Source organism: Wyeomyia smithii, chromosome 1 (assembly GCF_029784165.1).
Source record: "Wyeomyia smithii strain HCP4-BCI-WySm-NY-G18 chromosome 1, ASM2978416v1, whole genome shotgun sequence".
NCBI classification, from domain to species: domain Eukaryota; kingdom Metazoa; phylum Arthropoda; class Insecta; order Diptera; family Culicidae; genus Wyeomyia; species Wyeomyia smithii.
Window position 1 is genome coordinate 200,315,684 of NC_073694.1, and position 20,632 is coordinate 200,336,315.

Here is a 20,632-nt window from a genome sequence, read left to right on the forward strand (position 1 = left end):
TCGATCTTTTTGGGTCAAATTAAGGGTAATTACGTTTAGTTATAAGAAAAAATACCAAAAAATAAATATGGGTGCTTTTATATGCATAATGTATAAAATTATTGAAATTTTCGTCTTGTTTTTAAATTGAATTTACTCAAATTTAAAAAATAACATATTTCTAATGGTTCCTCCATTTTTAGAATCAAGTATGCCCTTCAAAATGAGATTAAGAGATATTTTTTATGTTTGCCCCAAAATGAATGACATACAAATGAAAAACGCATATTTTTTGATGAAAAATATTAAAAACTTTGAGTAAAATTGAGATATTTACGATGGCAGCATTGTATATTGTTTCTCTTAAAAAGCTCTAAAAGTCGTCCAAAGACAGTTTTGAGATGCAACTTGAAATAAAAAAGTTAGAGCGTAAAATATGTTTTTTCAATATAAATCGGTTGTTTTCAAAGGTAGAGAAAAACTTTTTTTACAAAGTTTCTTATAATTAATGGAGCTATAACATTGTAGAACAAATTTTTCTTCCATCAACAAAGATAAAAAAATTAGATACTGGATTGCATCGAAAATGTTAGTCACCCTAATTTTTGATAATTTTTCAATGAGCGCTTTATCATATGTAACAACTTTGTAGAAGAAAGTTTTTCTCTAAAACGTTTCTATAAAGCTCTAGAACCAAATTTCCCCCTAAATTCGGTTTCTGGACCATTGTGCACTGGTCAAGACAAAAAATTGAATATTATAGCTTTCTAACCATTTTAGTGAGTTTTGATGCCCCTAGCGGAATATTTTTTTCGGAGAGCTTACTAAAGAGAGTTTTCCCGTAAGTCAACGTAAAAGCAACGAACCCTGCTATGCGGCATTTTAACGCACTTCTGCATACACTAGGCTACAAAATTCTCAGGAATGGTTAAAAAGCTTAAGCGCGAATAGCGTCGCGAAGTAATTCTCGTTGCCGCGGTTAAATGTACAGCTCTATTTACAATAAAAATACTAACGTATAAAAATTGTTCGTTTACCGTATGTCTCAGCTTGGTTCATCACGTTTTCGACATAAAAATGACCACCACTAATTGCTGGCGCCATCTATTAACAGACTTCGGGAACCTAGTTCCCCTACTAAAATTTACGGGTCAACAGGTAAAACTGGTAAAAATAAAATTTCAACAGAAATAACATAACTGACTGCAAAAATTCAGAAATAATAATAAAGGCAAAAATGACATAATTGACAATAATGACAAAAATGACATAAGTAGCATGAATTACATGATTGACATAAATGACATAAGTGACAAAAATGAAGTGAATGTCAAAAATGACAACAGTGACAAATATGATTAAACTGGCAAGAATGAATGGAATGCCAAAACTTAACGAAATTAGAGAAATAATAAATATGACAGATATGACAAAAATGACACAAAGAAAAAAAAAAGACCTAAGTTACAAAAATGAGAAGAATCACATAAATGACGTAAACGGCAAAAAAAGAAATATATAATTACAAAAATTGAACCTTCCTCTCGAACTCCTACTCTCTCTACGTTTTTACGGTTTTCTCCCATTGCCCTCTACTCTGTTTTCTCTCAAATGATTTGTTGTTTTTTTTTCTTTTCTCACTTTACAGCCGTTCTACGTATAGTTGTCTCATATAATATAAACTAAGACAATTTTGCGTAGAATAGTTGTCTAAATATTCTGTATTTCCTCTGCTATTATTTCATTTGCTCTTGATTATTTCCTTACTTTTTTTTCTGATTTCTCTTTAGTTACTTTTTAACTTTGTAATTCATATTAAATTTATCTATTTTCCCTGTTTCCTATTCATTTTCTTCACGCTTTTCCTAGTCATCTTTCCATTTCAATTTACCCTTTTTCCTTGATTTCACTCTGCTCTTCGCTGGTTTCTCGGAGGTTGCTGTTCTGTTTTTTGTTCGTTTTGAACTTTCGTTTCCTTTTAACCTTGTTTTATTTTTGTTCTTTCTGTTTTTTCTCTTTTTCTTCTAGGTTTTTAATTTTATTTCCATTTATTTTCTTTGTGCACCTTTATTATTAATTCTTAAAATAGATGTTCTTATACGTTTAAGCGGTCATTTTGTGCTGTGAGTAATTTTTTTTCTGCTTTACGACTAATTTTTAAAGGAAACATTCAGAAATGACGTAGATTTTTTTTTTGAGTTTAAGTTTAGTTTTTGGAGTCTAGTGTCCAAGTTAGTTTTTAGACGGACTTCGGTAAAACCACCATAAATCTTCATAAATATTTTCTAAGTATTTATTAAAGCTTTTTAGAGGTTTGACTGGAGCTCGTTTAAAAGCGGCTTCGAACACTAGAGGGTTGAATTTTTCCGAAGACACTACAACAATTATTTTCTCTATAAGGCAGTTGTCACAGGAAAAACTCCTAAGGTTAGATTTTCTGTCAACCAAAAAAAAATCATAGTTCTCAGTTCTCGAGATGGTGGATGCTAGGTGATAGGGAAACTTCCATGAAATAATTAGAAAAAAAAACAGTTTTTTTTGTACTAAGCAATTCGAAAGGCATCTCTTTAAGATACTTTCGTCTTATTAGGTAGGGCGAGATGCAGTGCCACTGAATATTGCGACAGGCGCAGCTGAATTTTCGGTGGTTTAAACAGTACTAAGTAGGTCAGGTGCATAAGCGTTCAGAAGCTAAAAACGTGAAAAATATGGCAGATGAAAAGGTTCTTTTAGGAAAAACCTCAATCCTTTTCAAATGTTAGTCCAGATAATTTTTTGCAAAACAAAGTATGCAAAGTTGATTGGATTAGAAAGACATCCACAAAGTATCGGCGAACTCTGAAAGGGTGCTGCTAGCATCTAGTCGGGTTAGAAATGCGTCTTTCCCCCATTATTTTTGCTATCTGGTTTTTAACTCAGCATCTCTACAACGAGTTTAAGAGTGATCCACACAAATCATTGAAGCACAAATGGACCGAGCCAAGCGCCAAACACATTGTTTTGAGTAATTAGCCTCCCATAAATTAATTGTGTTTGAACTTATCATTAATTCAATGCTAACGCGTAATGAATAGAGCTTAAGGATTAAAAATCCTGTTATCATAAATACACGAAAAATAGCAATAATTGATAAAATATTTGGTTTTCATTTTTGACACTTATGCACTCAGTTCAATCTCGTCGAACAAAAATTAAAAAAAGTTGTCTTCAGTTCGTTCTGGTCAAAAGTATTTACTACAATACATCAACTTGACTATTAAACAAGCTTATTTTACTTACTAGTCAAACGTAATACATAGATATCAACGCTGCTTTATCTCTCAGTCCAATCTGTATCAAAAAATATACAGCTGATAGACAAGCGAAGATTTATTTCTGTTGCTCTATTTCCTGGTGCCAAAGCCTGGTATTTTGGAGCGGTAATTGTCTAATTTTATTGGTTCAACGTATATTAACCCAGTCCTGACGTTTGTTACAAGAAAAAAATTAATTTTATTTGAAAAATATCAAATGGAAATAAAATGCACTTGGTTCGGTCTGGCACAACAAGATCTTGAAAAAAAAGTGATTTGCCCGTTGAAACGAAACTCGGCTCTACGGAAACCACTTGCTGTTCATTTATCTAATTCTGATAACAGTCGTATTAACGAGATGTCCAGAGCGTTGAAATCAGTTACTGGTTAAAATAAATCGCAAAATTTGCTTTTAAATCCAAAACAATCACTTTCTTTACATGCCATGTCCGTGTTTACGGCTCACTCTGGTCGAACGCAATTTCGTTCTTTTCACAAAGTGCTACAGAGATTTTTTATTATAACACGCCTATGAACTGTTCAAATGATTTCATTCTTCAATGGAACATGCTAATAACTCAATTTTGAACAAAATTGCGCTTGGCTCAGTCTGGTCGCACGCCGACCAAATTCAAATTGTCGCGGTCATAACGCAAGCATGATCCATCAATAATGAGACATCGGAAAAATACTGACTGTCGTGAAACATGATTACACCGAGTGAGTAGCGGTATTTTAATTTCTTCCCACCATCCGCTAGTAAAATGCTCAGTTTGAGCAAAAGCAAGTTCTTATACAGCCTAAAGAATGCATTCCTGGTTTACTAAGTATGATGTTCCGTCGACCGTATCAGGGAAATCGAGCACTAAGCAACCAATCAGCGATCGAAATCAGCGTTTCAACAAGGCTTAGCATTTTTAACAGTATAACGGTCCAATGCAAACAAAAAAATTGGGAAGAGGAATGAAATGCATTGAATGAGAGATTTTTCGATTGCTTTTAATACCGCAGTGCCGTTTGCCCGTTTATCGATTGATACACATACTCAGCTTAGTACCTTCGTCGTAATCAAAACCACCCGCCCAGATCCCTATCCCGTCCCCGCTAAACAGAATCCTTACGGTAGATTGCCACAGCAACAATACAATACCGGGAATCTTTTGCAATAACACATGAGAAAAAGTTTACAGCCTGCAGCTGCCAATAAACCTGAAGCCGTAGCAACTTCGCACACTCGATCTCAGCGGGTGTGGGTGCAGGAATGAAATTGCAAAAAAATTCTCCTCTCTGGTGGACCCAGAATTGTGGCTTATACTCTAGCCTTGAGGCCCTGTCGGTTCGAGAATTTTGTGCGTTTACGATCTCGTGGAATGGAAATTGTGCTTTTCTCGAGCACAGCTCTCGGTTTAACATTGCTTAACATTCAGTTCAGGGGGCATCTGTGCAAACAAAAGTGGATTCCAATTACCATGCGCCTCCATAACAGTCGACACAGGTGCTACAGAGTGGTAAATCTTCGCCCGGATTCTCTAGAACATTTTATTGGCTGGAGATTGGTGGTGGAAAGTCCGTATCCCGCTCTCTTTGTGTCATGAAAGAACGAGTTCACGGAAAGGTGAGTCAAATAATAACTTATGCTGCAACCGTTCGGATTCAGTGAGTTTGAAACGTTGTCTGCTTCGGTGATTATTCGGTTCGATTGATATTAATGAGAGTTTCGATTATATATTTGTTAGAATTGTTCAATCGAAACTTGACTTATTATCGACAGGTGAAATTTATGCTCCAAAATTTATCCACGGACAGTGCGCCCCCATCGAAAGCTAGAATCAATTTTCGAACAGACTTGGTTTGTCATTTTTGTATTAGTCGTTTGATCAGTCTAATTCATTTTCAAAAACCTCATCCATTCAAACTGCTTTGGGCAGTCGAACCGGCCATAAGCGACGAGCTGCCAGAGTTAGAAAACGAATAGAGAGCAAAAATGAAAAACAGCACCAGTTAGCACCAGCACTATCAGAATGATAATAGGTTTTATTGATAAACCATCTTGGGCGAGAATAGAATCGAATCATGCCGATAAAGAGACCGGCAGTTATGAGAAACGATTGAACTAATTGACCGCCTCTGGAGAATTCAGTGCGGTTTCCCACGATGAACGTGCTTAAAGAATGTCTGAGAATAGGAATTGTGGGTGGTGCTGATCGATTTTGTTGCTAATGGACCTCTTTGGGGTTGTGACAGTGACGTTGGTGACAGTGCGTTTTTTTTCGACTTCCGGAAAGTCACTCTAAGCGTATTCTTACTGGTAATGGAATTCGCAGGGTATGTTTTTATAAACACTAAACAATGAGTTTATGGTTGCAAAAAGTTTTTTGTTGGCCATTAAAGACACAAAAAGCTGCACAGAGCTGCGTGAGTTCTCCTTATGCTTCCGATGAAATGAGAGGGAATAAAATATATGTTTTCATTATGGAACCCAATCGGCGGTAAAACAAAAACTCCCCTAAAATGAAATTCCACAATTGGACAATAAACTTCCAACAGGTTGGGGTAAAAATAGGTTCTTTTTTAAATGAAAGGAGAAAACTGATTTAATCAGTACGAGTCTGGAAGTGCTTCGGTCATAAATTTCTGCAAGTTTGTATACAACCGCCACCTGTTATCACCGGAACCAGCAAGCCAATTTGCATGAATGAGGCGAAGAGAAAGTGAAATTTATGGAAACTAAATTGGGTACATCCGATAGATACCGCTTTCGGTTGGTTAGGTTGAGTTTATCAGGAAAAAAGCGACCCCCTATTTCTAACTCTCTCTTCAAGCAGTGGCTTAAGCCGAGAGAGTTGACAAATAACCGATGTTAGGTGAAGATCTGATCCAACGGAAAATAATAGAAAAGTACATTGACTGAGCAATATGCTGATGAAGTCAATGAAAGGATGGAAGGCACTAGTGAATCTCTCATTCATATGCATGAGTTTCCATTCCTCGTATGTCGCAAGCCTACTGTCAACGACTTCTCCACGTTGCGATTGTTTGCGCTGCTGAGATTGTGAATGTACATGCATGGAGTTTTCAATTTCGACAAAAAATGTGCATTTGATTGTGCCTTCAAAGCATTACTGGCCGTATGTCGCTACCAATACATGTAAATAAAGCAGATTGTGTGTCTTCGGCGATAGACGGCGGAGACCTGGTGCTTTGTTGTTCCGAGCACACGAAAACAGAGCAACGTTTTGGAACCCATTTATCATGTTGTGCGCTTTCTATCCGGAAGTTGAATACACGTTGGGAATTTCCCGGCTCAGTGGACCTGACCTGAAGGATGTTGAAATATATTCCCACCAGGAAATACATACTGGATAGCAATCCGAGCGAGCGAGATTGATTTCCTGCAAAGGCTGCAAGCTAGTTCACATTTATACTACTGTTTGTTTGTTTTTTTTTTTACGACATACAGCATTTGGAGCTTAGAGCAAAGCAATAATTCAAATACCGCATGCTCACTCGGTGTAATCAAGTTTCCCGTCAGTCAGTAGCCCCTCAGAAAGTATTTTTCCGATGTCCTATTATTTATGGATCATGCTTGCGTTATGACCGCGAAAATTTGAATTTGTGCTTCAGTGAATTTTGTGAATTTCTCTTACCACGCCACGCTGTAGAAATGCCGAGATAGAAACCAGATAGCAAACAGAGATGCAAAATTAATGAGGAGGAAGACGCATTTCACGCTAACTCCTCGACTAGATGTTAGCAGCACCTTTCTAAGAGTTTAATGAAACTTTGTGAGTGTGTAGGCCTTACTGAACCAACTAACTTTGCATACTTTGTTTTGTAAAAAAAATATGTGGACTAACATTTGGAAAAGGTTAATTTTTTTAATAAATCGAATGAATAATGTGATGGAGAATAAGTTAGAGAAAAGTTGTCAATGGATGACTTCTAGGAAAATGCCTGAAATAAAAATATTTTAAAAAAAATTAGATCCTAAGCAGACAAAAAATGAATTTTGGAAACAAGGAGATTTTTTCCAAAATAAGTTTTTTAGATCAGCAATTTAGCTGCCTGAACTTTTTCTGAATAAATCAGCTTAAGACTTTCTCAAGTGTTAGTCTAGAAAATTTTTAAATATAATAATTATACAAATAATAAACAAAAATGAGAGAAATAAAAAAGAGAATAAACGAAGTTAAAACAAGGTGAAATGAAAGTGAAATTTTAAAACGAATAAAGAAGACAGAGAGCAATCTAAGAGAAATCAGAGAAAAACAGAGTGAAATCCAGAAAATGGGGCAAATTGAAATGGGAAGGTAGTGAAGAAAAGCAGAGACCAAACGAAAAGGAATCAAGAAAAAATATATGAATTACAAAAAAAAGAGAGAGAAAACAAAGAAAAAAAGGAGAGGAAATAGAGTGAAATCAGAAAAAGCAAGAGAATAACCAAGAGCAAATGAAAATATAACAGGGGAAATACAGAAACATAAAAATGACGTTCTACGTCTAGTTGCTCCAGTTTATATGGAGTTTCCTAATAATATGGGACATTTTCTGTGATTTTGTTTTTGTCGTTTGCGTCATTAATGTGATTCTTCTCATTATTGTAGCTTGAGTCATTATTTCCTTTATGTCATTTTTGACATCGTAATTATAATTTTTTAAATTTTTTTTCTCTCTTTCATTCTTGTTGGTTTGCTAGTCAAAATTTTACCGTTAAATGCACAAAAAACAAAAAAATAAATTATACTAAGGGCACATAGAGAGAATTGGATGGAAAACAAATAATAAATCAAGAAGAAAAAAGAGTAAACGAAAGCAGAACAAGCTTAAAAGAAAACGAAGTTTCAAAACGAACAAAAGAAAAAGAACCAAGAGAAGAGTTTAGTGAAATCAAGGAAAAAGGGTAAAGTAAAACGAAAAGATAACAAAAAAAGAAGACAAAATAGACGACCTGAAAATGAATTACAAACTAAAAAAAGGAACAGAACAAATGAAATGATAACAGAGGAAATACAGAAAAAACAAACTGTCGTTCTACGCATAGTTGTCCCAGTCTCTATAACTAGGAATAACTATGCGTAAAACGATAGCAAAGTATGAAAAGAAAAAAAAACAAACAAGAAATCATGCGAGAGAGAGAGAAAAAAATAAGGAAGAATCAGAGGACAATGGAAGAAAAATGTACAAACATAGAGAAAGTAAGAGTTCGAGAATAAAGAATAATAAAAGATTTTATTGCGTTTAAGCATTTCCATCAGCATTTTATTTTTTATTAATTATTCTTTTCTTCCTATTTTCTGTTAGTTTTGAAGTTTTTGTCATTTTTCGTCATTTATGTGATTTATGTCATGTTATCTATGTCATATATGCCATTTATATCATTTATGTCACATATATCATTTATGCCATTTATGTATTTTTTTCATATATGTCATTTATGTCTTTTATGTAACTTATATCATTTATGTCATTTATGCCATTCATGTCATTCATGTCATTCATGTCATTTATGTCATTTATGTCATTTAGGTCATTTATGTCATTTATGTCATTTATGTCATTTATGTCATTTATGTCATTTATGTCATTTATGTCATTCATGTCATTTAGGTCATTTATGTCATTGATGTCATTTATGTCATTTATGTCATTTATGTCATTCATGTCATTCATGTCATTTATGTCATTAATGTCATTTATGTCATTCATATCACTTTTATCATCATCATCATTTCTGTTATTTCAGTAGTCATTTGTGTAATTTCTTTTTATTCTATTCTTGTCATTTTTATCCGGAAAATCGTTCAATTTAATTAAGGCAACCAAGTTCTTGCTGTTTGTCAATTGATGGCGCCAACAGTAAGTGCTGGTCGATTTCGACCTATCTGAAACGTGTTAACTCAAGCTGTAACATACGCTAAACGAACCGTGTTGATACGTTAGTTATTTTATTTGGGCGTCATATATTTTTGTCTGTCTTTTTGTATGTCTGTCTGTCTGTCTGTCTGTCTGTCTGTCTGTCTGTCTGTCTGTCTGTCTGTCTGTCTGTCTGTCTGTCTGTCTGTCTGTCTGTCTGTCTGTCTGTCTGTCTGTCTGTCTGTCTGTCTGTCTGTCTGTCTGTCTGTCTGTCTGTCTGTCTGTCTGTCTGTCTGTCTGTCTGTCTGTCTGTCTGTCTGTCTGTCTGTCTGTCTGTCTGTCTGTCTGTCTGTCTGTCTGTCTGTCTGTCTGTCTGTCTGTCTGTCTGTCTGTCTGTCTGTCTGTCTGTCTGTCTGTCTGTCTGTCTGTCTGTCTGTCTGTCTGTCTGTCTGTCTGTCTGTCTGTCTGTCTGTCTGTCTGTCTGTCTGTCTGTCTGTCTGTCTGTCTGTCTGTCTGTCTGTCTGTCTGTCTGTCTGTCTGTCTGTCTGTCTGTCTGTCTGTCTGTCTGTCTGTCTGTCTGTCTGTCTGTCTGTCTGTCTGTCTGTCTGTCTGTCTGTCTGTCTGTCTGTCTGTCTGTCTGTCTGTCTGTCTGTCTGTCTGTCTGTCTGTCTGTCTGTCTGTCTGTCTGTCTGTCTGTCTGTCTGTCTGTCTGTCTGTCTGTCTGTCTGTCTGTCTGTCTGTCTGTCTGTCTGTCTGTCTGTCTGTCTGTCTGTCTGTCTGTCTGTCTGTCTGTCTGTCTGTCTGTCTGTCTGTCTGTCTGTCTGTCTGTCTGTCTGTCTGTCTGTCTGTCTGTCTGTCTGTCTGTCTGTCTGTCTGTCTGTCTGTCTGTCTGTCTGTCTGTCTGTCTGTCTGTCTGTCTGTCTGTCTGTCTGTCTGTCTGTCTGTCTGTCTGTCTGTCTGTCTGTCTGTCTGTCTGTCTGTCTGTCTGTCTGTCTGTCTGTCTGTCTGTCTGTCTGTCTGTCTGTCTGTCTGTCTGTCTGTCTGTCTGTCTGTCTGTCTGTCTGTCTGTCTGTCTGTCTGTCTGTCTGTCTGTCTGTCTGTCTGTCTGTCTGTCTGTCTGTCTGTCTGTCTGTCTGTCTGTCTGTCTGTCTGTCTGTCTGTCTGTCTGTCTGTCTGTCTGTCTGTCTGTCTGTCTGTCTGTCTGTCTGTCTGTCTGTCTGTCTGTCTGTCTGTCTGTCTGTCTGTCTGTCTGTCTGTCGGTAAAAAAAAATGTTTCCAGACTCGATTTGCAACCATTTTCTATTTCGTCTACAATTCGTTGTTTTGGAAGCAATTTTTTCAGCCAGCTGTGTATCCATTTTCGGTGTGATGTAGGGTGCGTTACATTTTTTAACATTAGCGTTTAGTACCAACGGGAAACGACCAGAGAATAGAATAAATTTATGTTTTCATGAACGCCAGATGAAATTTTTATTATAGACCCAAGTAAACAAATCATTGAGCTCAATCATTATCATGTTGATTAAGGATGATGACATTTCCACAGCGAAGCTCTTCCACAAACAAAACAGTATTCCCAGCGTCAGTCAACAGGTTTTTCAATCCGAACAAGATGGATCATTGTTTTGAATACACATTAAAATACTAATAAACTATCAAAAGATAACTTGCGGGATTAAATTAGAGCGATAATATCACATTAAAAGATACAGCCGCAGGCGACAGTTCCTAGCGAGACGGGAAGCGTGTCTATCTTACGAAGTAACAATATCTCTCTATACAAAATAAGCCTCCGCGGGAATTTCGGTTCTAGTGCTAATCAAACTTCATTTCCAACCAGAGGGAGCCGCTACTAACTCATACCGTTAGCCTTAAGTCAAACACGAAACACCGCAGCGCCAGGAGCTTCGTTAAGATGACAATGATAAATCCGTTTTCCTTCCTGAGGCAACGAGCGAACGGCATCCGTGCTACCGAAGGCTACAGGAGATGTGTCCCTGATATCGTTACACAGTATAGCACAGATAAACCAACTAGTCGGCCTCGGAACCTTTTAATAAATGCGGCGATAGTGGTTCATCAATCTCTACCTCTTTAATGGAGCGTTCGCTGGTGGAAAGGTGCGGCGCATAGTCATTACGTCCCGTTCCGATGATAAAGCCAGTTGTCGGATGGGGTGTGTGGACAAATCCGCCACAACACACACTTTACCAGCGACCAAAAGACATAATATTTTGACAAATAAGTTTCTCCCTGAATAAGTAGACAACACCTTGACGTCTTCTGTCATGCCGCACTGGTTTACCCTTTACGATACGCACAGTTGGGTCGAACTGAACTGCGAAGACAGACGCAGTTTTTCATCCCCCTCCGATCTCTGGAGTCATAGCTTAATTCCACCCCTCACCATCCCTCGAAAATTTCTCATTCTAGACAGGTGTATCACGTCTTTTTCCCAGCGCCGACATCACGCTTGAGCCTCAACAAAGTGGTATTAATGCAATCGTAAAGTTTTAAAGATAAAGGTGCTTATTACGGGAGTCACTTCACGGTGAAATCAGAGTGAAGTGAACAAAATCCTATTACGGGACTCACGTAAGTGAGAAAAACGTCGCGAAGTGACATCTGCCGTGAATTCTGGTTTATTATGAGTGCCATATCAGTGCAGTGAGAACGGAAAAAGCGACGTTTCGCGTGGAATTATTTCACGACCATTTTGAACGGTGAAATAATTCCACGAAGCTGCCATAAGTCTTAAAGTTGATTGATTTGTGATCTTATGGTAAATATTGTATTTATTCTTCAGTAACGAAGCGAATCAGAGTTTGATCCGTGCCTTAAAGCGGTCAATTTTTTCATTTTTTTGCCCGATGAAAAATATGCAAAGTAGTTCAGGAAATTTTCGATACCGAAAAAAACATTGTTTTTGATGCCGAATGTCTTAGAAATGCAGAACACTTCAAGATCTGGTGTTATTTAAAAAAAACGGGAAAAACGACTTTCTGGGACTTAGACATTTTTGAGCTGGGAAACCATCTCATTTCACTTATCCTATTCTCGATTTCACTTCACTGTCAATCTCACTCCACGGAGGTGATTTTTGTCACCTCACTTGAGGTGGAATCGGGAATAGGTCTAAAAAAGTGAAGTGAGCGTGAGAGTGAAATATATTTCACCGTGAAGTGACTCCCGTAATAAGCACCAAATTACTATGAAAACACCTGCTTCCAAAGAAGACCCTTAAACTTCCAATGATTTATAGCTGCCAAGGGGATTGGTAAAAAAGGATTCTAAAAAGGTACCGCTGTCATACGCATCATTTAAGTTATGACGTGTATTACAATAACGCAACACAAGTACGATATAAATGGCAGGATGGTGGCCTTAGTGACGGGCAATATGCCACGGAGGGAATGACAAACATGTTTTTGATGACAAACATAAAATGCTCCGATTACATTACTGGTAGCCTTTTCAAGTGACTGAACACAGTGATGAAGTCGATGTTCTCTTGCCTTTCGGCAGAAAAGCAGATGATGTTTAGACAAAACGCTTGACTTACTTTCAGAATTTTCGAACCGAAGAACGTGAGATCAAACGTTATCAGTACTGAGAAGTTGATATTAACTACTTACCAGATGTGCTGAGACCTGGACTGGCGGTGAATTTTGCAACGTCCACAATCTTCACTGCAAACTGCTGGTTGGACTCCCGGTGGATGCACCGACGAACGATCGAAAAGGGACCCCTGCAAGAAAAATAAAAGAAACAAAACAAACGCTTTGTTAAACATCTCAATTAGGAGTGTCACTGCATTCAACGTTTTCACAATAGGTACAGGTGTCAGCTTCAAAACCCCTGACAGAGCAAAACGCTAGCTGACGGGTTGTTTTCATTAAGATGATTGTATATGCAAATTTTATTCTTTTATTTCTGTTTTTATTATAGTAGGTACACGTTGAAATACTGGGAATAACCGTACCAAAAAATAATGACTCTTCTTTTGTGAAATTGCGAGGAGCTTGATTCATAAGCCACTCTTTCTCAGTTTATGCAGAAATGCGATTAAAAAACGTTGCAAAAACGTATTGGAATATAATGAACGATAAAAAAGGGAGTCGATTTTATTACTTTGTTTTATTTACTCTAGCCAAAATATTGTCTTTTTTGACGTAAAATTACGTCTTACGGCAACATAGCGGTATAACTCTCAGTAGAAAACTTGCAATAATAACTCTCAGTAGTCACGAAAAAAAGCTAGCATGCATAAATTTAGTCTTTATTGTCTTTCCGATCAGTGTTGCAAGAGGCTGTTGCAAGACATATATCAGGATTTTCAATTATCTCGCAGCCTTTAATACCGGACGGACCAACGGAGGAAACCGGTGGACAAAACACGGTTGTAGATAACCTAACACAGTGCTGTATTATGGATCTTCTGTCTGTGTGGGAAGCACCGTCATACGAGCAAGTTCTTTGTGAAAACTTTGAAACATTTTCTGTTTGAGTTTTTTTAATAGTAGGAAAATACAGCACCCTTGATTTGTTCGCAACTTGAAAAAACGAATAACGAACAGGTTGACACAAAATTGGCATATCGTCGTTTTCATCCAAAACTTGCCTAACTTCCAATGAAACGGTTTGAAAATTTAAAACTTCCCATTCTCTTTAAACCTCTTTGGGTCTATTAAGTATTAAGTTACGCAAAAGGTCATGAATCATGCAATTAGTTGACAAAAGTCAAGTTTCTACAAATGCGAAGAAACAACACTCTTCTGTAGTGCGGTTTATAAAATAGTGTTTTACCACTATCCGCAATGCGAGAGACAGAAAAATTTTAACTACTTTACAATCAAAATATTCTGGGGCGCTAAGAAGTGCCATTGATGTATTGAAGGAAAAAAACTCTTAGAGAAGAAGGAGCTTCGTATACGACAGAATGAGAATGTTTTCAATGTACTGGCCGCAATCTAAAAATAAACACTAAGAAGAAAAGCTTCTCTTGACAAGACACTTAACTGCGGAAGCAATTACACTCTTTCAATGAAACAAAGCTTAAAATATATGTAATAGTGTTGATATGTCACTGTTTGCGGCGGAACACACAATAAAAATTCTGAATAAATATTAGTAAATAATTAATTCATCACTATTAAAAATAAAAAAAAATAAAAAAAAAAACTTATGTAATTGGACAAGATTGATCGTAAATCATCTTAAAACCAATGTAGTACAAACGATTAAACTTGAAAGCAAATTCAAAGGTGAGGATGTTTTTTTTCCGAAAATGGTTTTACTTTACTTTTCAAGAAGAAAAGCTAGAACACAGAAAATTTTCAATTACTTCACAATCAAATGATTTTTGGTTGCTTAGAAGCGCTAGCGATTTTATTACAATAGTGGCACCCGGCAAGTCTGGTAATTTTCTAGTCATTGCGAATTACCATTTGCATATCGTCACAACTCGCACAGTCCATATTACGTTGCTACCAATGAACAGATTTTCTTAGCCTCCAAATTGTGGTATAATAACTGACACATCTATTCGGTGTTGCAGTGTCGAAGGAAGACAACCAAATTCTTTTCCTGTCGGTTGGAAGTAGATAGCAGAAGATGCAGCGCACTTTCAGCTATAGACCGTTCCGATAATTATAAATACACTAACGATCAACCGTCATTTCAAATAACGTGCAGTATTCAACCAAATGTTGGCTGCGTCCTGTTGTTTACATCCAAAACAAACAGATACTGTCATTTTTTCTAACATTAAGTGCGAAATTTTGAAAATGCGTGGCCTTTCCCCCGAGCAAAGAAAGCGAATTGTACACAAATGGGGCACCGTGAGTGGTCTTTCTATAAGAAAATTAGCCAGAGAAGAAGGTATAAGTGTCGGAGCAGTTCAAACCGCATTGCGGAAGATTGTGAAGAGTGCACATTTACTGATGCCCCGAGACGTGGTAGAAAACCCGGGCCTGTTGATCCCACAATGGACAAAAAGGTTAAGGAATACTACAAGCGGCATCCTTCAGTATCAGTACGAGATGTGGCGAGAAAGCTTGGAACCTCGGCGAGTAACGTTATGCGTGCCAAGGGAAGATTGGGTCTGCAGACCCGTCGGAAGCAGAACAAACTTCTGACCAAAAAAATGGGGTGTGTTATCATGGATGACGAAACCTACATAAAACTGGACTATAAAACTCTGCCAGGACCGCAATTTTATACATCACCGAAGGGAAAGGATGTCTCTGGACCAGTGAAAGCCATTTACACCGAAAAATTCGGCAAAAAAGGTAATGGTTTGGCAGGCCATTTGTGAATGTGGGAAAACATTTCGTCCATTCATTACGAATGACACAATGAATGGTGAAATTTACTTGAAAGAGTGTTTGCAGAAAAGGTTGTTACCCATGGTTAAGCAGCATAACAATCCTCCAATCTTTTGGCCCGATCTTGCTTCCTGCCATTACTCTAAGGATGCACTAGGGTGGTATAAAACAAATAATGTCACATGTGTCCCAAAAGAGTTGAATCCTCCAAACTGCCCCGAAATTCGGCCTATTGAAACTTTCTGGGCTTTGACCAAGGCAAAGCTGAGAAAATATGTCAAACCAGCGGACAATGTTGAAAATTTTAAATAAGATTGGCTTATAGTGGTAAAAATGGTCGGAGAACACACTGTGCAAAAGCTTATAAGTAGTGTTAAGTGTGAAAAATAATCCCAACTTGAATTGAAACTGGAAAGAAAACACTTATTATCTATATTTCAGAATGAAATGACCCGAAAAATCCCGTATTTTTTGTTTTATTCAAGAAAGAAGATGTATTTATAATTTTCGGAAAAGTCTATACGCAACAGTTTATTATGCTGTTGCGTGTTGCATATTGCAGGTGTGCGACTGGGAGACAACAAAATTCTGATCGTACTGACTGGTGGTAGACATGCAATGCTGTTGAATTAACCATCTTTGTTTAAATGTTTCAACATTTTGAATGAAGTGTTATAAGTTTGCTAAGTATTTTCCGCAGAACTTTTGATTAAAATTGGCTTGATTTTGTATACATTAAAGTCACTTTTTACGCTTTTTACGCGGGATACGTGCCGCGTAAATTCCGGAATTCGCGTAAAAAAACCGCGTAAATTCCGGAATCCGCGTAAAAAAACGCGTAAATTCGAAAATTCGCGTAAAAAACCGCGTAAATTTCGGAATCCGCGTAAAAAAACGCGTAAAAGCGACCGCAGGTTATATGCTTTTCATGAGCAGCATCATTGAACTGTGGTAAATATCACACTACTGCGTATCTGTGGCGGATTTTGACCATAGTTGCAATTTGTTAAAGCCCAATCAAATTTGTAAGTGGTTCTACTTTCATTTGTAAGTGACTCCACCTTTTTTACAATGTTTGTCTTCTCCCCAGTTTTGCAAGATGCCAAGGGGTTTTATAGCGTATGAGCTACATATCGGGGGATTTTGGCAAAGCGGTCTTTTATTCTGGAAAAAAATATTTGGTTTCGGACCAACGTTTCAACACCAGTTGGTGTCTTCAACAGGGAAACTATATTATTTTAAATTATTTCTAAATATAGTTCAAACTGCAATAGACAAGATAGCAATTCTCAATAGCCAAAAATGAACGTTACCAGTTAGAAAAACCACAGATTTTCAAATATCAAAACAGAACATCAGTTAGAAATATCAAATTCCAAACAACAAACAACAGACTAAACCGCGTATTTTTTCATATCCAGCCAAAAACCATCAATGTCAACACTATATAACTACATCAAACACACAGTTATAAGCTCTAAAAAGCCATAGGACGAGAAACAATAGTAGCATTCGTAGTAGTTAATATTTGCAAAGGAGGAAAATTGAAAAAAAAATTAACTTATTTAAAATAATATAGTTTCCCTGATGAAGACACCAACCGGTGTTGAAATGTTGGACAGAAACAAATAATTTGTTCCGAAATTTCCCGGTATCAACAATACGGCCGATTCCCAAATTATAGTATGTTATACAAATATATGAGAAATGAATCTCATTTCATGAAGGACAAAATTTTTGTCAGATGGAAGCAGATACCAGGAGTTGCCGCAATCACAGTTTTTTTAATCGATTAAGTAAATTCATGAAACATTTTGAACTGAAAATTGCAGACAAACCACGAAAACTTTAAGTCTCCTTCATACCAGTACTTTGCTCTAACGATAAATCGTCTATGAATAATTCTGGACCTAATCGAATGGTATTCGATCTGCCGTGGTCTCTTGAAGAACCTTTCTGGTTCCCCTCTTGTTGACCACGTGGTTTTGAAACGACTCCTAAGCAGTGTTGAAAATTTTCAAAACTGCAAAACTGACACTGAGTGTCACTCGTGTCAATTCTCAGTGAAAATCACGTCAGTGAAACTAATTATATGTCTGGATTAATATCGCAATTGTTTGATCTGAGCCAATCCAGTGTATGAAGTCGATTAAGTGGATAAGTATCCACATTAAGGTGCCAATCATTGTATGGGAAACAAGTGCCTAGAAAATCGCTAGTTTTGTGTAAAACGTGTTTGAGATTAGCTTCGATTTAAACTTAATTTTTTCATATTTTTTAGGATATTTTGGATCTGAACTATAAAGGCACAGATAATTATAGTACTGGAAACTTCTTGATTTTCGAAACGAGCCTTTGTAGTCTCGTGTTGAACTTCAATTTCCGATAGGTCGATTTTATCGTCTGCTGCATAATGGGAATTTTGTGCGTTGTACAGGGAGGTGTCCTACCGAATATCCAAGCTGTTCTGCTTTCGATAAAAACGGGAAAGAAGGCATAATTCAATTGATTCCCAGTTTTGTATAAAATAAAACAAACTGTCCTTTTAAGGACGATCACATATTTCAAATAGTAGTAATAAAAATGAATTTTTATCTTTTATTTCAACGAGCTGGATACCAATTCAACCACGCTGTTTAGTTTTGACGGTGAAGTGGTACTCTAACTACAACTGTGTTGTAGTTACCTTCAACATGATTTTCGTATGACTTTAAACAACGCTTTCCTCAAAGTTACAAATCATAGAAAAAATTGGAAGGGAATTATCAGTGTAGTGTATTCCCAAATTTGTGGCAAGAAATGCATTGAGAAAAGACGTCGTAATTCTACGTTCACCTTGCGGCGGTGTCTTATAAATAACCTCTTCAACTATTTATTTCACATGACAGGTTCTAATGGTAGTTTTAAATACTATAGTCCACAGATCTTTGGTGCACATTTAATTTCGAGATATTTCAAATTTTGTTATAATAAACTTCTTTTCATTTTTGAAAAATTTTACCAAAATACAACCATGTTGTTTAGAAACGGTCCCGCTAGCCTTCTTTGAGCTCTAGACAGAGCTGCGGAAAGTCAATATCATACTACTGACAATACGCCAAAATGATGCAACACCAGAATCAGCCAACTACGATGCATGGTTCATTACAAAAGAGTTTGCGATGTTACAATGATTCTCTTGGCGTCAACTCTCACTCTCATTTTTTTCTTGGCATCTTTCTCGATCATTCGGGTATGGCTGTACTGAGATTGAACTAGCAGAAATATCAAGTTCATTTTGACAGCATGATGTTATGAGGATAGCAAACATAAAATCAATGATTTTTCTTCAATTGATATGTATGATATTGATATATGGTCGGCGTGCGATCAGACCGAACTAAGCGCCGTTTTCTCAGATTGAGTTATTGACACCCAGTGGATATGAGAAGTAATAATCTATCTATTATGAAGTAGCGAATCGTTTGAGCATTTGATAATGATATTATAACAAAAAATTCTCTGTAACAGCTTGTACACAGCAATTGCGGCGGTAAATGTTTTTCAACGCTTGGTTCGGTTTGGCTGCACGCCGACTAGAAGCATTGTCAATAAACAACTATTACTTCGTTTTGTAACTGAGCGTATTTTAGTTTGGTACATTTTGAATTTGTATTATCATTTATTTTTATTCTTAGTAGAGAATATGTTTCTTTATAACACCAATTGTAATAAAAAGAATTCTATTAATATTTTTCAAATGATCTCATAATAATATGAAAAATAATATTGCATTTTTATTTGTTTTGACAGTATGAGTTTATTAATTTAATTCTTGAATATTGTGCTTGTTGTAGGTTAAACTAAAGACAGTGTCAGTTCGCGGCAAAAAATGAATCGCGGTTGGCAAAACAGGAAACTTTTAAATATGTATGGGTATGTATATTTATATACAGATCCTGTTAAATTTTGGCACGGTTCAACTTTGAAACTGTTCAATTTCGGTTCGGAACGGTTTTGCTTCTCCTAGTTTTCATTCATATTTTCTTTTAACGAAGAGGATGGCCGGAGTTAATCGACTGGTTTCGGATATTTGGCCGGAATATGTTTCAGTAACATGGTAACGATGATTAAAGCAGTGCTTAGAAGTGCTTAAAATCCCACCATGCCTCTCATTGAAAAATGTAAAAATGCGGACCTGTTCCGGTTGTGTTCCGAATACTCGGGGTTGTTGTGCCAGCCCACCAAGCGACACCTATAACCACTGGTTTGAAATTATAAACCTAGTTCATTGTGGCCATATCTTGAGTTGGGATCGTCACGGACCGCAAAGCAGATCAAATTAAAAAAATCCTGATAGCAACAAACTTCAAGCTGGCACTGACATAATCACGCTACTAAAACGATTTTTGATATTCCAAAAATCACCTTGATTTGCATTGCAGTGATATTTCCCAGTGAACTCTGTATATTCACGACGATTGACAATGCGAACCCGAAAATGGCAACAAAAGAGACAAGATATTGAATCACTTGTCGGATCTCCACGCTTACTGTGATGGTTGCTGGCTATTCATGACAGAAAAAAACGAGTGCGATGACATTTTCTCCCTCGTCATAGTCAGCATGTTGCTTGGATTAATCGCAGCTCTGGCTCTAGAAGCACTTTTTGGTGATTCTGAACTTAATTCAAGATCATTTTCAATTTTGGCTTTTCTGGTCTTTAGAAGCACTTTTCAGCAATTCTGAACTCAATTTGGGGCTTTCTTTCCCTGTTCCCCTCGCAGCTTTAATCGGTAAAAATGGAATCGTTTGATATTGTTTTGGATTTAGGAACTTTAACATAAAATATCAAATTTTCACGAAGGTAATTTTTTCCATTTTGGAGATATTTTTTTTTATTTTAAATATTCCCCCTGACCACCATGCGTCCACATTGAAAAAAAAGCTATTGCAACGCAATATCATGATGCAAACCGTATTTTGCCGTTTTGGAAGGGTAAAGACCCAGGAGATCAAATCATTTGATATTTTTGCATTAAGGGACCTTTTTATTAGGACAGATACTGAAGATTAAAACAATTCTATTCCCAAAACAAAAAGATATAAATCCGTGCAAAATTTGCTATTTTAGGGTAAATTCCCTGGAGAATCCAAAAAATATCAAACGATTAGGTCTCTTGGGTCTCGAACCCACCAGAA

At 36.8% G+C, this 20,632-nt stretch overlaps 1 protein-coding gene across 18 annotated transcripts in view; it reads right to left on the bottom strand.

Moving 5' to 3' along the window:
• The window catches only part of LOC129718965 (peripheral plasma membrane protein CASK), a 692,936-nt gene that overhangs the window by 617,037 nt on the left and 55,267 nt on the right, over positions 1-20,632 (bottom strand). For all 18 annotated transcript variants that reach the window (XM_055670234.1, XM_055670239.1, XM_055670250.1 and 15 more), the window contains exon 2: positions 12,761-12,873. In XM_055670234.1, coding sequence (XP_055526209.1) covers positions 12,761-12,873 — 113 coding nt within the window. The remainder of the gene's footprint in view (positions 1-12,760; positions 12,874-20,632) is intronic.